At 44.5% G+C, this 20079-nt stretch overlaps 1 protein-coding gene and 1 pseudogene across 1 annotated transcript; both read left to right on the forward strand.

The window, feature by feature from the left end:
- Positions 1-10176: 10176 nt before the first annotated feature.
- On the forward strand, positions 10177-12302 carry LOC125547422. The gene is made up of 5 exons (XM_048711286.1): positions 10177-10509; positions 10731-10901; positions 11088-11306; positions 11485-11613; positions 11910-12302. Exons 1-5 carry the CDS (start codon positions 10237-10239, stop codon positions 12300-12302), a joined length of 1185 nt encoding a protein of 394 aa, XP_048567243.1. The 5' UTR covers positions 10177-10236.
- A 1096-nt stretch (positions 12303-13398) lies between these two features.
- LOC125547423 lies at positions 13399-19569 on the forward strand (annotated as a pseudogene).
- The last annotated feature ends 510 nt before the right edge of the window (positions 19570-20079 follow it).

The raw sequence follows: 20079 nt of genomic DNA on the forward strand, positions 1-20079 counted from the left end.
GTTTTTTCAATTTATTTATATACTTTAGGAATTGGAAAACCCTTTTAAAATCATGAACATTTTTAAAATTCATGATTTTCTTCAAAATCACGAATAATATTCAAATTCATTAACATTTTTTAAAATTTGTCAACATTTTCTAATTTGAGGTCAATTTTTAAAATTCACGAATATCTCGCGAACATTTTCTCAAACCGACAAACATTCTTCAAACTCGTGAACAATTTTTGGAATTCTCAAACATTCTTTTGAAATTCACGAATAGTTTTTAAGCTTGCAAACATTTTCTGAGATGAGTGGACATTTTTTAAACTTGATGGACATTTTCTGAAATTAACGAACCTTGAATCCGTGATGAATTTTGTGAGTTTGCAAACATTTTTTGAAATCATGAGAATTTTTTCAAGACGCAAGAATTTTTTGAATTCACAAACATTTTACAAACATACTTTAGCCGATTCAACACACCGTGGCGTCCTGATTGCAACTTTAGTGGCCGACTGGTACTGTCATCGAAGTTAGTTACTTAATAATTTTTTAATATACTAACTATTTTGAAATTTTCGATTTTTTTTTGTAAAAACGGAGACATATTCTAAAAAATATTAGCATTTTTTTAAAATGGATATACTTTTCAATTTGCGAATATATTTTTGAAATGGATTTTTTTAAAAAGGCAAACATTTTTGAAAATTCCAAACATTTGTTCAATGCGGGAAATTTCTGAAATATGCAAAACATTTTTATAAAATGAAACTTTTTGAAAAATAAAAAAATGGAAAAGAAACCCCCATACGAAAAGACGTAAAGAACAACATGAAAGAGAGAAAAAAACATTCTTGAACTGGTCAGGTATCTTCCCAAAAGTGGAGGGGTGCCAAAACCGGGATATGTAGAATGTATAAATCTTATCTATATTAGTAGAATGCATGTGCGTTGCTACTGGCTACAAGGGATATACAAGAATCAAACAAATGATTAAGGTTGTCTTCAAGGTTGGCGCTCATTTCTCCTTCATACACCCGGGCGTGTTCAGACATCAAACGGGCGCCTAGCGGGCTCCTGAAAATCCAATCGTCTGAACAGTTAGGGCTTCCCCAAATACAACACATATGCGGGGAAGAAATGTGGTTCCAACATGTTATCCCCAACACACGGCCCACCCCCATGACGCACCCTTCCTATTTGTCCTCTCTTTTAAAACCGGATGATGCCCACCTCACTTTCGCCATGTCACCCTCTCTCCTTCACACCGAACTTCCCCATGGACCGGCACGGAGGAGTCCCCCGCCAACTGCCCTGACCCCCCCATCCCCCGCGCGTGTTCGTGTCGATCCAGCACCGCCATAAAGGTGGATGAGGCGTGCGCCGCCCATGATGGCCCCCGAGTCAAGAAGGCACATCTGATGTCTCTTGAGCCATTGTCACGTTGTAACATATGAATGTTGTGCATTACCACGAAAAAAATATGATATTCGTTGTTGGGCATGCAACTGATAGACCACCCGTGTCCGTTATTAACTCTTGGAGCAACCAACCAATGCATTTACCCTTTTATCTTAGCCAGAAAACTATCCGAGTTGATGAAAAAAATATATGAACCACCCACTCATGCAATTTGTTGTAAAGCCATCTCTAATGAAATCCAATTTTCCACATTATCTAAAGTAGGAAAATATTCCACTGCATCAGTTTACGAGTAATTCCTAGTATGAAGATGGCACAACAGTCGTCATACATAGATCATGTATGACATACCAAATGAGGAAGCGGCGGCATTGTTGTAAACCATCATAAAGGCATATTATCTCATGGTTCTTAGTTTGTATGATTGTCCCAATGGGTGTTAGATTAATCGGTCATTCAGAGCAACTCCAATGGAGCGACCCATTTCGTCCGCCCGCGTCCGTTTGGGTCTGCGCAGACAAAAGTGGCGGCCCAACGTGCCGACCCAAACTCAAATCGTGTCCGCCCGGCGTCCACGCCGACCCATTTCCGGCCCAAAATTGCGCCTGGAATGCATCGGCGTGGACGCGAAGCGGACGCGCCGCGCGTCTCCTCGCCGTCCGCCGCGTCCCCACCTGGCGGCCACCCAACCGCCACCGATCGTCTTATTTATGACGACCACCGACAGCGGGCCCACGCGTCAGCCAGTGCGCGCGTCCTTTTTTAACCACGCATGCGGCGGGGTCAGCCTCATCCACTTCTCCCGTCCACATCTGGCCCCCCACCACTTCCTTTGCTTCCACGCCGGCGACCGCAAACCCTAGCGCGCGCCATGGGCCTCTTCGGCAAAAGCAATGGCAAGGGGAAGGGCACCCCCGGCGCCTCGTCATCCCGTGCTCCCCCTCCCCCTCCACCGCCGGCACGTTTCCGCCCTTTATGCCGGCGCCTGCACATCCCGGTGCACCAAGCGCGGTGGCACTGGGAGTACATGCAGCCCCTCCCCTACCCCGACGTGACGCTGCCGCATCATTGGCATTTGGATCCAAACCGGATCCCGGTGCCGGCGGTTCCGCGGACCCAGTGGGCGCACGACGACGAGGTGCGCCGGCGCCGCGCGCTGCTCACGCCGGAGCAGCGTCGGCTGCCTGAGTACGCCGCCGACTCTCCTAAATGGGAGGCTTGGTTCGCTCTCGAACACGAGGAGCAACGGCGCTCGGGTGTCGACGCCGTCCCGCCGCCGTTCCCACCGCTGCCCCCGCAGGTAGAGCCGGAGGACATGGAGGCGGAGGCAGAGTACCAAGCCGCCCTCGAGGAGGCCCTGCAGCACGCGCTGGAGGATAGCCGCATCGAGGAGGACGCGCACTGAGATGGGCTGGAGCAAGCCCTTGCCCTGTCGGCGGCGGGGGACTCCGCCCACACCCCGTTCTTCGTGTCGCCGTCTCCGCCGTCGCCGCCCGTACAGCCCAAGCCGGAGCTGGAGCCGGAGCCGTCGCGTAAGCGCTCCCCGCCTCCACCCACTTGGCCGGAGGAGGCCTACTCGTGGACGGGCCAGTACCGCGAGTGGGTGAGCGTGCCTCCCGTCCACTTCGCCGCGACGCCGGAGGAAGAGGCGGCCCACCTCGAGCGATGGAAGGAGCACTGGCTCCGCCAGGAGCAGGCCAACGCCGAGGAGCAGATGCGCTACGAGGCCATGCTCCAACGCGACGCGGAGGCGCTCCGGCTCGAGGAGGAGGAGGAGGAGGAGTGCGCGCGGCTTGCCGCAATGCCGCCGCCCCAGCAGACGCCGGAGGAGGCTGCCCTGGCAGCGTACCAGGCGGCGTTCGGGTAGGCTGGCCCTGCTCCGGTCTTCATCGACCTCACCGACGACGGCGACGTCGAGGGCAAGGGCAAGGGCAAGGCCGACGACGTCTAGGGCAGCGTGCGGGGCGGCAGCAGGCGGGCGCAGACTTTTTTTAATGTTTATTAGATCTAGGTGGACTTTGGCCGGCGTTTGACCGGCCATTTTTATGTTTATTTTGTGCAACTTGTTTTTTTCCCATGCCGGCACATTTGGGTCGGCCTTCCCGTTGGGCGGTCAAGCCGACCCATTTTAAAATGCGGACGTCGGCGTCCGCCTGGCCGACCCAAACGGACAAAAAACGGACAAAGCGCGTGTCCGTTTGGGTCGCCCCGTTGGAATTTCTCTTACCAACAATAACCATCCTTGATAAAATGAAGGGATAGCCACATGTCCATCAGTATTGTAGCATCTCAAATTTCTCTGAAATAATTGGTCTACTAAAAGAAGAAAACAAAATTCACAACAATACCACACTACCACTGCCATAATCCAGAAAGAGATCATCTACTAATGTGCTCAACAAGGGCAACACCCAATGGAAATCAAATTTATGCCCTTCATGTTCAACTTCAAGGTTTCAACCAATATGAATCCCCTTATTGGCAAGCAACGAACTTTAGTTCCCAAACCAACAAATCACAATTCAACGATAACCAGATCCAGAAAATCATATCTCACCACCCCAAACAATAGTCAGCCGCAATGGACTTGTGCCTTGGCTTAAGGGTGGATCCGAACAGCCGATGTCTGACTATTGGCTTAGGCATACTCTATAGTCGCAATAGGTTAATACATGTCTCTGCTAATTGTATCCTAAAACAATACCTAGTAAGTGTCAGAGTATAGTTGCAATAGGTTAAGTAAAACGCAGATAAGGGGGGTGCAAATTGTCATGAGCTTTCCGCTGAAATTTTTGTCAAAAGAGATCGTTAAACTGGGCTGCTAATGGTGATAGCTTCAGCCATTGGTTTTTGGTGGCCATACAAATTTCTTTGAGTGAAAAGTAAAACAGCCATAGTGATAGCTCCAGCCAACAACCAAAAATGTAGTCTCACAGGATATAAATGAACACGCATAGTCATCATATTCAACAAACTGTTAGATCACAGGCGACCTTGGAAAACTTTGGAGCTTCTCAAGTTATACAGATTTTCTAGCTAATAAGTCCGCACTACTGATAGTTTTTTGTATCTTGTAGAAACGGGTGCGATTTTTTTTACAACATGATGTCTAAGGGGCACCTCCAGAGGAAGCACCGGCCTTGCCCTCACCAATGGTTTTTTCTTTTTAGTTTCCTGTTTTTTCAATTTTTTATATATTTTAGAAATTATAAAACCTTTTTAAAATCATGAATTTTTAAAATTCATGATTTTCTTGAAAATCGTGAATAATTTTCAAATTCATTAACATTTTTTAAAAGTTTTGAACATTTTCTAATTTGAGGTCAATTTTTAAAATTCACGAATATCTTTTTCAAACTCGTGAACATTTTCTCAAACCGACAAACATTCTTTAAACTCGTGAACATTTTTTGGAATTCTCAAACATTCTTTTGAAATTCACAAACAGTTTTTAAGCTTGCAAACATTTTCTGAGATGAGTGGACATTTTTTAAACTTGATGGACATTTTCTGAAATTCACGAAACTTCTTATTAAAATTCATAAATAATTTTTGAATTCGTGAAATTTTTTCTGAGTTTGCAAACATTTTTTGAAATCATGAAAAAAATTTCAAGACGCAAGAATTTTTGAATTCACAAATTTTTTACAAACATACTTTAGGCGATTCAACACACCGTGACATCCTGATTGCAACTTTAGTGGCCCACTAGTACTGTCATGAAGTTAGTTACTTAACAATTTTTGAATATACTAACTATTTCCAAATTTGCGATTATTTTTGTAAAAACAGAGACATTTTCTAAAATTCCAAACATGTTTTTGAATTTGTGAACATGTTTTTGAAACGGATTTTTTAAAAGGCAAACATTTTTGAAAATTCCAAACATTTGTTCAATGCTGGCAATTTCTGAAATTTGCAAAACATTTATATAAAAGGAAACTTTTTGAAAAATAAAAAATGGAAAAGAAACCCCCATACGAAAAGACGTAAAGAACAACATGAAAGAGAGAAAAAACATTCTTGAACTGGTCAGGTATCTTCCCAAAAGTGGAGGGTTGCCAAAACCGGGATACGTAGAATGTACAAATCTTATCTACATATGCACTGGAATAATTGTTCATGTGTTACAACGGGATATCAATATTTTAGCATGATTAGCCCATGACTTCCCTGCCCATATTAATGCAATTGCATAAATAAGTGTTTACCAAATAATATCTTACCCGTGATTTTCTGCCTGCCCTTATTAAGGCAATTTACTTAAATAAGTGTTTTAAAATAAAATCCTACACGCCATATATCTACCATAGTATTTTATCTAATAAAAATTTACCGGTTTACAAAAGAAAACATAATTTTATTTGCTAAGTCAATAAAAGATGGGGTAGTCGAGACACCTGTGGCGACTTCATAAAATCTCAAGATGCTATATCGGCTCTGTCTCTCGGAGTTGCTCATAGGGATAGTGTATGCTTATGTATATGAGCAACTTCAATTGTACTGTGTTAAAAATAGGCGATGTTGCAAAGAAAATTGTTGAAAAAACATATATAAGAGGGAAAAATGAAAACCAAGAGAGGGAAGAGGGATCGAGAGAAGTGGGGGGCAACGTACAAATGTACAATCCCCAACACCTTTAATCATTCTTTAGGAAACCGGCAACTCGGTTGGCTTGGGAGTAGTGATTAATCAGCCTATTAATTGGATTAATCAGTCGACCGTTAATCGGTAGATTAAATAGAAACATGCGAATATATATAATACTCCTATGCTATGTAATATACTCCCTTCGATCCATATTAACTATCCCTGATTAGTACAAAGTTGTACTAAATTAGCGACAATTAATATGAATCAAAGGGAGTACTAAAATATGCTAACAGGCATAGAGTAAAATGCACTGGTGGTCATTGAACTTGTCACATACGCTCACTTTGATCACTGTACTTAAGAATACGGTCAATATGGTCACTATATACGTGCTGAGGTGATTATACAGTCACTGTAGATCACACTGTGGCGACCCGATTGGAACTTTAGCGGCCCGACTGGTACTGTCATGAAGTTTCTAAAAGTTTCTTAACAAATTTTCAATACACTAACTATTTTCAAAATTGCGATTATTTTTTTGAAAACAGGGATACTTTTTCAAAAACTTGAACATTTTTTGAAACACAGATTTTTTTGAATATGACAACATTTTTTTGAACAGATTTTTTTAAGAAAGGCTAACACTTTTGAAAATTCCAAACATTTGGTCAACATGAGCAATTTCGGAAATTTACAAACATTTCTATAAAAAGGAAATTTTTTGAAAAATAAAAAAGGGAAAAGAAAACACCTAGAAGAAAAGACGTAAAAAACAGCAGGAAAGAGGAAAAAAACAGACTTGAACCGGTCAGGAATCTTCCCAAAGCTGGTAAGAACCTTCTAGATGGTTCCCAAACCGGGATATGTAGAATGTACAAATCTTATCTACATATTCACTGGAATAATTGTTCGTGTGTTGCAACGAGATATAAATATTTTAACATGATTAGCCCATGATTTACCTGATTAATGTGATTGCGTAAATAATTGTTTAGAAATAATATCTTACCCGTGATTTATCGACCTGCCCACATTAAGGCGATTTTCATAAATAAGTCTTTTAAAATAAAATCCTACCCGTGATATATTTACCATAGTATTTCAGCTGAGAAGCATTTGCCTGTTTACCAAAGAAAACATGATTTTATTTGCTAAGTCGATAAAAGATAGGGTAGTAAAGGTGATTTGCAAAGAAAAATGTTGAAAAAAAAAGATATAAGAGGAGAAAAAAAATCAAAACCGAGAGTCGGAAGAGGGACCGAGAGATGCAGGGTGGGCGACGTACGAACATACAATCTCCAACACCTTTTTATCATTGTTTCAGAAATTGGTAACTCGATCGGCTTGGAAGTAGCGATTAATAAACCTATTAACTAGATTAATCAGTTGACCATCACTCGATAGATTAAATAGGAATATGCCATCATATATAATACTATGAATACTATGCTCCCAGTTATGTAATATACTTCCTCCGATCTATATTAACTGTCGCTGATTAGTACAAAGTTGTACTAAATTAGAGATAATTAATATGGATGGGAGGGGTACCAACATATGCTAATAGGCATATAACCAGCATAGACAACAGGTATAATTGTTACCTGATGTAGCCAAACCTACAAAACTTATAAACATATGCATTAGTATGTGCGCATCCATCGGGCTGGAGTAGGACTAGGTCCAGGTGGTTAAGGGATCGCGAGGCGGACGTGATCGCTACGGGCTCGCCGTGAGTCGTGCGCATTCGTGCGCGAGGTGGCCGCGAGCGGAGCGGGCCGATCGGGGCGCCAGCAAGGGTGGGAGCGCATGGGTTGTGCCCATCGCAGGCCCGGTTATAAAAGCCTCAAGTCGATCGTTGTAACCGTGGCCTATCGAGTCGAGTATGAGCTCGGGAAAACATTGCCGTTCGTGCGGGGGGCGTACGTGCGCCGGAAACTCCACCGTGTCCTCTGTGTATTCCTCTTCTTCTTCTTCTTCTTCTTCTTCTTCTTCTTCTTCTTCTTCTTCTTCTTCTTCTTCTTCTTCTTCTTCTTCTTCTTCTTCTGTCGTGTGAGTGCAGCAGGAGAGAGGGAGAGCCAAGTGAGAGACACACAGAGAGAGAGCTAAGGCAAGGGGTAAACACCAACATTTGGTATCAGAGCCACGTTCAGCTCAGGGCGCCGGCGATGTTGATCGTCCCGTACGCCGGCGGAGCGGGCGGATCGCTGCTGCAGTCGGTGCCACTGCTCACCGGCGACAACTACACGGCGTGGTCGATCAAGGTGGAGGCGAACCTTGATGTGGCTGGGCTGTGGGAGGCGGTGGTGGTGCCGGAGGACGCGGCGGCGGCCGTGATCGCGAAAAAGGACAAGTCGGCGCGGGCGTATCTGCTTGGGGCGCTCGCGGAGGACCTGTTGCTGCAGGTGGCGGTGAAGAAGACTGCCATGGAGGTGTGGGCGAGCCTAAAAGCGAGGTTTGTGGGCGCTGACCGCGTGCGCGCGACACGGCTGGGCACGCTCCGGGGGGAGTTTGAGCTCCTGCGCATGTCAGAGAGCGAGACCCTGGATGTGTTCGCCGGCAGGCTCGGAGGCATGGCGGCGCGCTACGCGGCGCTGGGCTCGACCCTAGAGGACGCGGCGCTCGTCAAGAAACTGCTCGACTCGGTGCCGTACCGCCTGTACACGGCGGTGGCCGGGATCGAGCAGTTCTGTGATGTCTCGACGATGCTCTTCAAGGATGCGCCAGGTCGTCTGAAGGCGTTCGATGAGCGGCTTCGACGACGCGGGCAGGCACGCGGCGAGCGCGCGGATGGGCAGCTGCTGTACACTGCGGCACAGTGGCGGGCGCGCGAGCGGCGTCGGGGTGGTGCGCTCGGAGAGGACGATGACGACGGTACGGCGAGCACATCATCGGGCGGCTGGGACAACCGTCGTGGGAAATGCTACAAGTGCGGCGTCAGGAGGCATTTGAAGCGGGAGTGCCCCCTGCTGCGGAAGGAACCGGCGGCGGCACGGGCGCTGCTGGCGGACGGCGACGTCGAGGACGCCGGGCTGCTCTGAGCCGCGGCTTAGGGCCTGAATGATGGGCGAATAGGCCACGGCGACGAGCCGGGCACGTCAAGTGCGGGTATGGGGGCGCGTTGGACTTGCCGGGCGTGTCGGGTCCGAGGACTAGGGCGTGCGTGTGTGCGTGCGTTGGGTGCACGGGCGTGTCCGTGCACCAGGGTAGTGTGTGTGTGTGTGTGTGTGTGTGTGTGTGTGTGTGTGTGTTGGCGAGCCGTGCGGGGCGATCGGGTCGCCTGGTTGATGCTCAGCACGAGACGTGGGCGCACGCGTGTGTGTAGCGGGCGCGGCGAGAGCATGCAGGGCGTGGAGTAAATCGCGGGCAAGTGAGGCGTGGGTGTGTGCCCAGTGCGCTGGCTCAGGGGGTATAAAGCCACAGGGTGATCGTTGTAACAGATGGCACTGTCGAGTTCGTGCTTGAGGAAACCAGGAGGCGTTCGTGCGCCAGCAAAACTACTGTGTCCACCACTTTTCTGAACTTCTGTGAACCCCTTCTTCCTCCTTTCGCTGATCGAGCCACGACAAGCCAGAGCAAGGTGAGTGAGAGGGAGAGGAGAGCTACGGCGAGGCAGTGGCGGTTCCAACATAGGCACTTGGGTTTTTTGTTTATTTTTAACAATTCGTTTCCTATTTTATTTTGCAAGTATAATTCCCCTTTTTTAGAAATATTAGAAAATTCTAAATATTCAAAAAATGCTCTCATTTAGGAGATATCAAATTCTGTTCAGGAATTTCAAAAAATATTGGCTAGAAAGTAGTGTTCTATAGCAGCCCATTACGCTTTTGAACCCCAAAATTCTCAATTTCGGTTAACTTGGTTTAATCAAATGGTTTTCGGTTTCTAACCAAAAACCAAAATTGAAATAGTTTTTTTGCATTCATAAAAAGTCCTCGTTTTAAAATTTCGTTAAAAAAATTCAAATTTGGTTCAGGAATTTTGAAAAAATATTGGCGTTTTTTAGGGGTTTGTTTGTCGTGGTTTAAAAAATATATTTGTTTTTTAGAAGATCAAAAAAAAATTGCTGAAGAAAAGGGAGAGTCGTCCTCGTGGAGGTGGGTTGGCCTCGGAATCGGAGGGCTTGTCCGGGAAGAGTTGCAGCCCAGCCCAGGTACCTCTATTTATGGGTCCACATCGAATCGATCGTCTGCTCGCTCAAGATAGAAGACAGCGGCGCAGGTGGGAGAAGAAAAGATGGCGGCGGAGGAGAGGACGTTCCTACTCGAGACCCCGGACGGCATGAGTTTCGTGGTGTCGGAGCGGGAGGCGAGCCAATCCGGGGAAATCCATTGCGACACCATCTGCTACGACGGCCAGCCCATCGACGTCAACGTCGAAGGCAACACACTCGCCAAGGCCTTGCACTACTGCAAGAAGCACGCCTACTCAGACGACCATGACCTCCGCGCCTGGGACGCCAAGTTCGTCAGCGACCTAGATCTCGAGACACTATACGATCTCATCCTGGTGAGCTTCAGTATATTCTGTCACACAAAATCCAATTATCTAGTTTATCATGATTGTCTAGCCCTAGTTCGCTTATGACACACAAAGCGTTTGCATGCGAATGTATTTTCTACTGGCCTAATATCCGTATATACACACAAAGCGCCAGCTTCTTCTCGAATGACAATCAGCACCATTTTTTTTCTTCTTCATTTCTTTAAGCACTTGCTTGCTATTAACAGGCTTCCCACAAACTTGAAATCCAAGGCCTGCTTGCACTCACCTGTCAGACTCTCGCCAATAAGATCAAGGGCAAGTCGCCCCATGAGACCTGTCATGTACTAAACATCAGGGGTGTCTTCACTCCGGAATTACATCAAGAGCATTCAAGTGAATCTTGCGCTAGCCACACGGTATGTATGCCCATTTATAATGTCTTTACACTCTCCAGATGCAATACCACTTAATAATAATGTCTTCCATTGACATCAACAACAAAACTGTACCGTTATCTAGTTTTATTGTTCCTCGGTGGCTTGGATATGGATGAACCGCAAAATCCTACCATCATCCATGTACTCTTTGGTGTTGGTGAGCAGGTTTTAGCGGCTATGAAAATCAACGCAAATTGGTGGCACCTAGAGCGAAAATTGGTAGATAAGGCGTTACGGGCTCTCGACATAGTTCGTTGCCAAGACTTCACCGGATACGAGCCCAAGATCGATGGTTTAGTACGTCATCGATTCAGCGACTTCAACCTTGCCTTCTTCGACTTAGATAAAGAGAGTGAGTATTTTGATGATTGTTCGTTCCATTACGTATGTTTTCTTTGAGGTCTTTATTTATAGTTGGATGCAAAGACTGTACTATGCTGGCTTTGATTTGTGATCGTTGCCTTTATCCGCAGCTAGCTTTTCCCGTGGCCCACCGCTTAATAACAAAACACCAATGAGTGAGTCGGTCATGGGATATTGTGTCAATGTTGTTTCCTTGAAGGTAAGGGAATCAGATGTTGGCTTTCCGGTCGACATATTTGGCACTGTTGTTGCAAGGGACACAGAGGACTACCGATGTGTCTATCTGTTTCGGCGTGAAAGGGACGACCCCCAACACATCAGCTCGCCGGTATGCGCCTTTATTCCGTACCCGTGATTGACTCTTGGTGGCGTCCAACACAGAATTTTCACTTTTTTCTTTTGCAGGATGATATGTTATCTTTGACAGATCCGTGTCGAGGGCTTGTCTCGGAAAACAGGGTTTATTTTGAGATCGATTTAAAGATCAAGCATGATGGTTGTGCGGACAAAGACTTTAGCAAAGGCATACTAGAATTCGAACGGACCCGTCTTCGTGAAGGCAAGGCGATCATGACTCTTGAACTAGGTAGTTGGTTGAGTTCGGTGGAATTGTTATGTGCACAGGTCTACAACCCTGTGGAAGCTACAATTGAAATAAATGTTTTGAAGGGGCCGTGCAACATCTCTAGGGTAGCTGCTTCGACTCCTGGAAACTTCAGGGATCATATCATTCTGTATGAAGCAGCGGGTGGTAGCCCGACGGTAATCGGTGATGGCGGCTCTGTTCCGTTGAGTCGTCGTGTGGTCGCCGTCACACGGGAGCAGAAGCTGGCGCTATTTCTTGTGGGTGGTGATGCACTTGAATACCTTGCCCTCACTCTAGGTCATTCTGATGAAGTGGTGAATCGGAGGATGGGCTGTGCCCAAGTGGAGGTGAAAGTTGCCTGGACAGCTGTCCCGGCAAGGAAGAAACCTAATATGTTTAAGGCGGTGGCAAACCAGCTGTTATTGATGTGATATGCTTGCGTTAAATAGTTTGTTGTATGTATAGTGGAGTAGTACACCCTTGTTATCCACCGTCAAAAACTTGGTTGCATTCGTCAGTAAGACACCACCACCTTGTTATCCACCGGGACAGCCACCACACCTACGGCCTGCTGGGTTCAAAGCTGCTGCTGCTGCTGGGCATGCATGCCTTCAAAAATAAATGTGTAGTTTACTTGCTCTGGTTTTTTTTTTCGTATGGGGATTTTGTTTTGAGTAACTTGCTTCAATTTATCTAGCTGGAACGATCGAAGGCTGATCATTTTGAAAATGCATCATACCAAAGCTGCTTTTTCTGTCACATGTGATCATGGGTATATCAGTCATCAGGTTGTGGAATATATTTTTCAGTTTGATATTATTATTGCAGCACACGCCTATTCTGATGGCTGCTAGTTTGAAAGGAAAAGGTGTATAAAGACCCAAAAGCAAGAAAATGATTTGGGACGCATACTGCTATTCCGGGACTAGAAATAGTAAGATATGATAATTATTGGGAAAAACAGTGGCCTGCAAGCATAACATGATAGGTTTTATTTTTTGCGGAAGCATCAGATCTATTATAAAAGTTCAAACTAACAAGATAGGTTGAGGGGGTCATGTGATAATTTGACAAAGCACAATAACCAAGAAACTCAATCATCCATTAATGTTATTATCAACTATAAGAAACACATAACAATCATATATAAACTCAATGGAGGTAGAGAGTCACATTATACTTGATGATATCTCCCTTGGACGGGTTCACCGAGTTGATACAGTCAACACAAACGGTCTTGAGCAAGCCGTACCCTTTGGCCATTCGGAATGCACCACGACCTCCAATAACGGGGACCTCCCTGATTGGCTTTCTGAATTCATTTCTTGAGAACATCACGAACGAGCTGCCTTTGAATGGACCATCTGTCATCTCACAGTCAATAGTTAACAATATCATGTACCCGTCTTTCCCCGTTTCAACATACATGCCCTGTGCATTCCCAACCACCTTAGATCTACTTGTGGGCCCCTTTGTGAGCACGTCGTCAAACACGTAGACGGAGCTAAAGGGCACTAAGCCACGGGCATGGGCTGTGGCATTGGTGTTTTGTGCGACAAGGACCGAGGATGGATCATTCACCTTATGGGTGTTGTGGAGGTAGAAGCGGATGTTCATCACCTTCTTGCTTCCACCAACTGGGGAAGTATTGAATTGAAGAGAGAGAAGGAGGATTGTGATGAGAAAGAATGGAATTCTCATATTTTGTTCTTGTGGCTTTTGGATTGTGAGTTGAATGTTATTGGTGAGAAGGTTTGGTATGTGTATTTATAGCTGCGGAGGAGGATATCATTTTGTATCCATTATATGGAATTAATTAATGAATACAGAGTTGAGTATATCTTTTGGTATTATATATATGGAAAATAATTAATGAACATACTTAAGTACTGCCTATCTTTTGGCAGAAATTAATATGATCCATCTATAGGATACTTGGTACTCCATAATGTATTGGGAGGAACCATTAATTGTACTCCATAATGTATTGTCACCAACATCTTGTGCTCGACCTCGGCACCAACCGCAACACTGTGCGTGCCTTGCCGATGGTTAGATGACACAGAGAGACTGGAGGTGCGGTGGAAAAATGCGGGAGGATGGGGATGGGTGGCGGAATTGGTAGCAAGGTCTATGGCGGCGGCGTGAGGGGTTTGTTGGTGACTATGGTTGATTTGAGTTGCATGTTATGTTTTCTTGACTATCCTTCGGTGCCCATCATATGAGTGCCCAGTATGTGGATCACACTTTAGCGTTTTGCAGTATGTAATGATGTGCTTAGGAAGGATGGCCGGAGTGGCATACATTACAGTGTCCAAGTTTGTGTATTGTTGCTTATGGGATGTAGAGGACCCTTAGATCTTAATGTTATGGTTCGGTTTTACCTTAATAAATTTCTTAGTATTTGCGGATGCTTGCTAGGGTTTCAATCATAAGTACGTATAATTCCAAGTATAGATAGTATATTAGCGTAGGTCTCTCCTACATATAAAACTGCAATGATGCTTATATTTCTAGTAACCAATTACCTAGGGACAATTATAGAAATATTATCACCGCTACTCCGCACTCGCTTTGTCTAAAACTTGCAAACTATACTCTCTAGAATGTTTAGGCAGAAGAACTTTTGTTGCACATAGGGTTCTATCCGGTGATAGATAGAACCTGAGAGAATACAAATCCTACCTTTTGGCTCATTTTGGGTTTGACACTTCATATTGTTCGTCTCCTCTTTGCACAGTGCTATAATACTCCCTGCACTTGGGGATTATGAATGACCTCCTATTTTTCTTTAATTTCTATCAGACGATTTGTCCGACTTCAAGAATGGTCATGTCATAGGCTTACGATGTGACCTCCTTTTGCGCAACCTACCTCTCTCATGTCATCGTTGTCATCCCCTGCCCCTCCCTCTCTCTTTCTCCCGTTTCCCATCCTCCTTCTTTGTGCCTTGGGGGTGTCAAGTTGGAGTGCTTTCATCCCTTCGCTAGACATGACTTTAAATCAGACTCTACACATAGTGTTCATAGTGCTCCATGCGTCGGTTGCCATTAACCTCGTCTCACCGATAAGTTACTATTTCTCCCCTCTTCCCACCTCGCCTTCCCCGCCCCATTCGTTTGTTGACCGTGACTAGTGTTCAGTTAGTTCTTGAGTGTGGTAGAAGCAAACACCTTTAATTACTAGATCTAGATAATATGAGAATCATATATACTCCCTCCTTTTTTTTTTTGTCTGCGCCTAAGTGCAATCCCGGATACCAAGGAGGGCTCTGGTGAGAATTTTTTGGACTGGTTTGCCCCTGCTTTGTTGTTAATTGTGTGTATTGGGAACTGACACGCTATAAGCTATAAATAAGGGCATGCAACGGATTGGCTTGTTCCGCTCGTCAGCTCTGCATGCACGCTAACTGCGGCACTAATTGCTTGGGATGGCTCCACACATGCAAGGGATTGGCTAGTCGCTGCTGCTGCATGCAACGGATTGGTTAGCAGTTAATGCTTTAGTTACATGGGAAGCTGAGAATCAGGGGCAGAATTGGAAGGAACCGGGAGAAATGGCTAGCGCGCAGAGCATTTAGGAAAAAACTGCAAAAACTTAGGCGCAGAGTAATAAAAAACGGAGGGAGTACATAAGAGAGCGATCTCCACTGCTATTTATTTCAATATGTAACTATGTCACCTCAACATGCAATCATGCATTGTAAAAGGGCCATCTCAACATGCGGATGCATGGAAAAAGATCCACAAAACCATTGAGCCATGCATGTGAAAACTATTACACTACTTATTCCCCATAAATATCTTACATATAAACAATAATCAAGTATCCATGTTTGAACTTCGTGAAAATATATAACAAACAATTCCACAACATGCGGGGTATCATCTAGTTAGCTTGTGTCTATTTAGTTTGTTGTCTTCGCATTGAGATTCACATTGAGGTGGCAAATTACAATTGGCACACATAAAGATATGTAAGTCATCCTTAAAAAACCAAATGAACTCAGAGTATCTATAACCACTCCCTCAAAAACCTTTAACTTCTGAAAAAAAGAAGTTAATCTAGAACTAGCCCTTCTCCTAAAAGCTTTAGCCCCTAAAAGATTGAGAAGTTAGTCCTTAAATACATACAACTCAAACTGCTAAATTTTGAGGGACGCCTCAAACTTAACTTCTCAAATCGCCGCAACTTCTTAGGCTACACTGACCCCTTCGGCAAGCTGCGGGGACCCCTCGGCCCACGTCACTAATCATTTATAGTCGCGCCATGCCGCTGTCGAGTTTCGCTACCTCTCAAGCTCTGTTGGCCAATGCGACCTCCGAAATAATCCTTAAAAGTTTGGGTGTGTGTATCAATCGACTTTACTGTGTATAGGTTGACACAAGAGATTGTGAGCTCCATCCCTAAAGCTAAAGATGAACAAAATGAGAGAGCAGATACCGAGGTACAAAACTTGGACAAACTTCAGAAATTAATTGAAAAAAGGCTGAAAAATAAAAGATTTTTACTTGTTCTGGATGATATATGGAAATATGGTAATGAAGATGAGTGGAAAAGATTCCTAGTTCCCTTTCAAAAACAGCAAGGAAATGGTGATACAGTTCTAGTCACAACCCGATTCCTTGAAGTAGCTGAAATGGTTAGGGTAGGAGATAAACTATTTGAATTAGAAGGTTTGGAACCGGAAGAATATTGGAGCCTTTCCCTAGCATCTGTGTTTAATGAAAGTAATCACCAATGTAACGATGAAAACTTGCTTGGAATTGGGGAAAAGATTGTGGAAAAATTGAAGGGTTCTCCTCTTGCAGCAAAAACCGTGGGTAGATTACTGAGAAAAAACATATATGTAGATCATTGGACAAGAGTTCTTGAAAGTAAAGAATGGGAATCACAGACAGGTGATCATGATATTATGCCCGCATTGAAAGTTAGCTATGACTACCTCCCTTTTCACCTGCAACAATGTTTTTCCTCTTGTGCATTATTTCCGGAAGATTACGAGTTTGACTGTGAGGAGCTAATTCACTTCTGGATAGGACTTGACATTCTACGCCCAGACAATAGAATCAAAAGAGTTGAGGATATAGGGCGTAACAACTTGAATGACTTAGTTAATTATGGATTTTTCAAAAAAGAAACAGGCGATTCAGATACACACTATGTTATGCATGATCTGTTACATGATTTAGCATTGAAGGTTTCCTCACAAGAATGTCTACATATAGCTTTTTTAAGTCCAAGAAATGTAGAAATTGCCCCATCTGTCTATCATTTGTCCATTAGTATGAGTGATTCGGACGATAGTAATGATGGAGTTGTCGAAGAAAAATTTAAGGGGGATTTGGATAAAATAAGGAACATATTGAATTTTGAGAACCTGCGCACTTTGATGTTGTTCGGTAAATATGATGCAAGCTTTGTTCATATATTCGGTGATTTATTCAAAGATGCAAAATCATTGCGTGTATTATATTTGTCAACAATGTACTACCCTGTGGAGTCTCTATTGCACAACATCTCAAAGCTTGTCCATCTTCGCTACCTACGGCTTTTGTCGGAGTATGGTCTTAACGAAAATGTAGCAAGGAATATACCAAGATTTTATCATTTAAGGGTGCTAGACATAAGACGCTGGGATGGTGATCATAGTTTACTCGGAGATATTTATAACCTTGTAAAATTGCGCCATTTCCTTGTCCCATCTGATATTTACCACTCGAATATTTGTAATGTGGGAAAACTACATAACTTACAAGAACTAGAGAGTTTTGAAGTTAGAAGAGAAAGTAGTGGTTTTGAACTAAGGGATCTGGGGAAACTAGAAGAGCTAGGAGGATCACTTGTCATCCATAACCTTGAGAAAGCATTTGTAAATGAGGCACATGAGGCAAAATTATTATGCAAAAACCGCTTGCAGAAATTAACACTTAGTTGGACGAAAGGCCGATCTATTAATCCTGACTTAGAAGGTCAATTGCTCGAAAGCCTACAGCCACATAGCAATCTTCATGAGCTAAGCATTGATGGGCATGGTGGCCCTACTTGCCCTACATGGCTGTGTACAAATCTGTCGACCAAACGTGTGGTGGCTCTCCGCCTAAACCGCTTAGATTGGGAATTCTTTCCACCCCTTGGAGAGCTACATCTGATTCATGAGTCTGGAGAGGAGTATTTAGGTTGCACGACAGGCCTAGGCTTTTGTAACTTGAAAAGGCTAGAACTCATTGGGTTGCCAAGATTTAGTAGATGGGCAACAAATGAGTACTTGTCACTTATAGAAGTACTCGTTGTGAAGGGTTGCCCTGAACTAATTGAGTTACCATTTTCATCATATACCTGCTACCCACCGGAAAGAGATTCGAATGTGACCTGGTTTCCTAGGTTAAAAGCGCTTGAAATTCAGGATTGCCCAAAACTGTTGTCACTGCCTCCTATTCCTTATAGTCACACTTTATGCTCTGTTAGGCTGCGACGTGTAGGAAGAGCTCTGGAGTGGTTAGATTACTCACATGAATCAAGGAATTTGAGTATAGTAGGAAGTGATGCTCTGCATAGGCTAGATGAGACCGTCTTGGCGTTCCATAATTTAACCCAACTACAAACGTTGCATATTGAAAATTGCCCACCTTTGTGTGAGAAACACCTTCAAATGCTAACCTCGTTGAAGAGCCTCGACATATTTGATTCAAGCATTACATTCCAGCTGTTAGCAAGAAGTGACGCCATATGGCAGCTTCCAGTTAAGGGTTTAGTGCTAAGTGGTAGTTGGAGTGCTAGCTGGAAGGAACTGACATGTTTACTGACTCATCTCCCTCAGCTCTCTCACTTGTATATATGGGGATGTAAGAAGATAAGAGGGTTGGGTGTGGACGTGCAGCAACAAACGGCAGCATCTTCAGCTGTTAAATTGCAGCAGCAGGATACATATGTAACAACAGATCAACAGGTGGAGGAAGAAGAAGATGATGACGATGGGTTGCTGCTCTTACCGGCCCATCTCTCCTACTCTCTCCAGATGTTGAATATCACCCATTGTCCAGAGAAGCGGCGGGACAGAAGGAGGGGGTCTGCAATCCATGGGTTCCCTCAAGGAAATAGAAATAGAACATTGCCCCGAGTTCCTGTCTGCCTACAGATCTCTCTTCTTGTTGCCCTTTCCCATCCTCCCTGCTAGACCTCAACCTTCGAGGTCGTATGGAGGGCATGGAGACCTTGGCTCCTCTCTCAAACCTCACCTCTCTCGAGAGCTTAAGCATATTGCAACTCTTTGCTGGTTGGGAGCAGGGGTTTCTTTCTTCAAAACTGCAGGAAGTGGCAACGGGCGACATTGCGCAAGTCCTTACTGAGCCCATCTGCCGCCTCCTCTCTTCCTCCCTCACCAAATTAACCTTTTGTGATAACCAAGAGGTTGAGCGCTTGAGCAAGGAGCAAGAGGAGGCTCTTTCTCTCCTCACCTCCCTCCAGGTGCTACAATTTTATGGCTGCAGCAAGCTGCGGTGCCTCCCAGCAGGGCTGCACAAGCTCACCAACCTCGAGACATTGCAGATCCGTAACTGTCCAGCCATGAGGTCGCTGCCAAACAATGGCCTCCCAACCTCGCTGCAAAAGTTAGATGTCCGCAGTTGCAACAATGAGGAGCTAAAACAGCGATGCAGACGGTTAATGGGGAGCATCCCATTAATCTTAGTAGACTAATCCAAGGTAATTAACAAGCACTTCCTTGCTTTTCCAGAAGAACACATTTACTTGGTTTACCTCGTCGTTACCTTTTAATCTTAACAGTATGTCATTCCATCTACTGCACAGGGCTTCTTGGGAGTTTGTCGTACATTCTTCTAGCCTCCATTGTAGGACTCTCTCTATCCATACGCACGACATGTGTGGTATCTTCACCCCCACAAAGAAATATTTTGAGGAAATCATGTAATCCTCGCAGCGGAATTACAGAGTTTCTTTCTTCACCTCCTGGATGAATTCTCTGATGTATACACCATTTATTTTGGATTTTTGTGCAGGTTCGTATGCTTGTACCCATAGCTAGCCATCTGTATATACACTCTGCATTAATATTTCCGTCATGACTTCTCAAGACTTGGTGCTCTAGTTGTCAGGCTCGCATTCCAATTTCTGCCCATGTTACTCCTGCTTAGTAACTTCCTGAATTGACCCTAACTTTGAGGTACTATGACAATGCATGGTTTTTAG

The sequence above is a fragment of the Triticum urartu genome, chromosome 3 (assembly GCF_003073215.2).
Source record: "Triticum urartu cultivar G1812 chromosome 3, Tu2.1, whole genome shotgun sequence".
NCBI classification, from domain to species: Eukaryota; Viridiplantae; Streptophyta; class Magnoliopsida; order Poales; family Poaceae; genus Triticum; species Triticum urartu.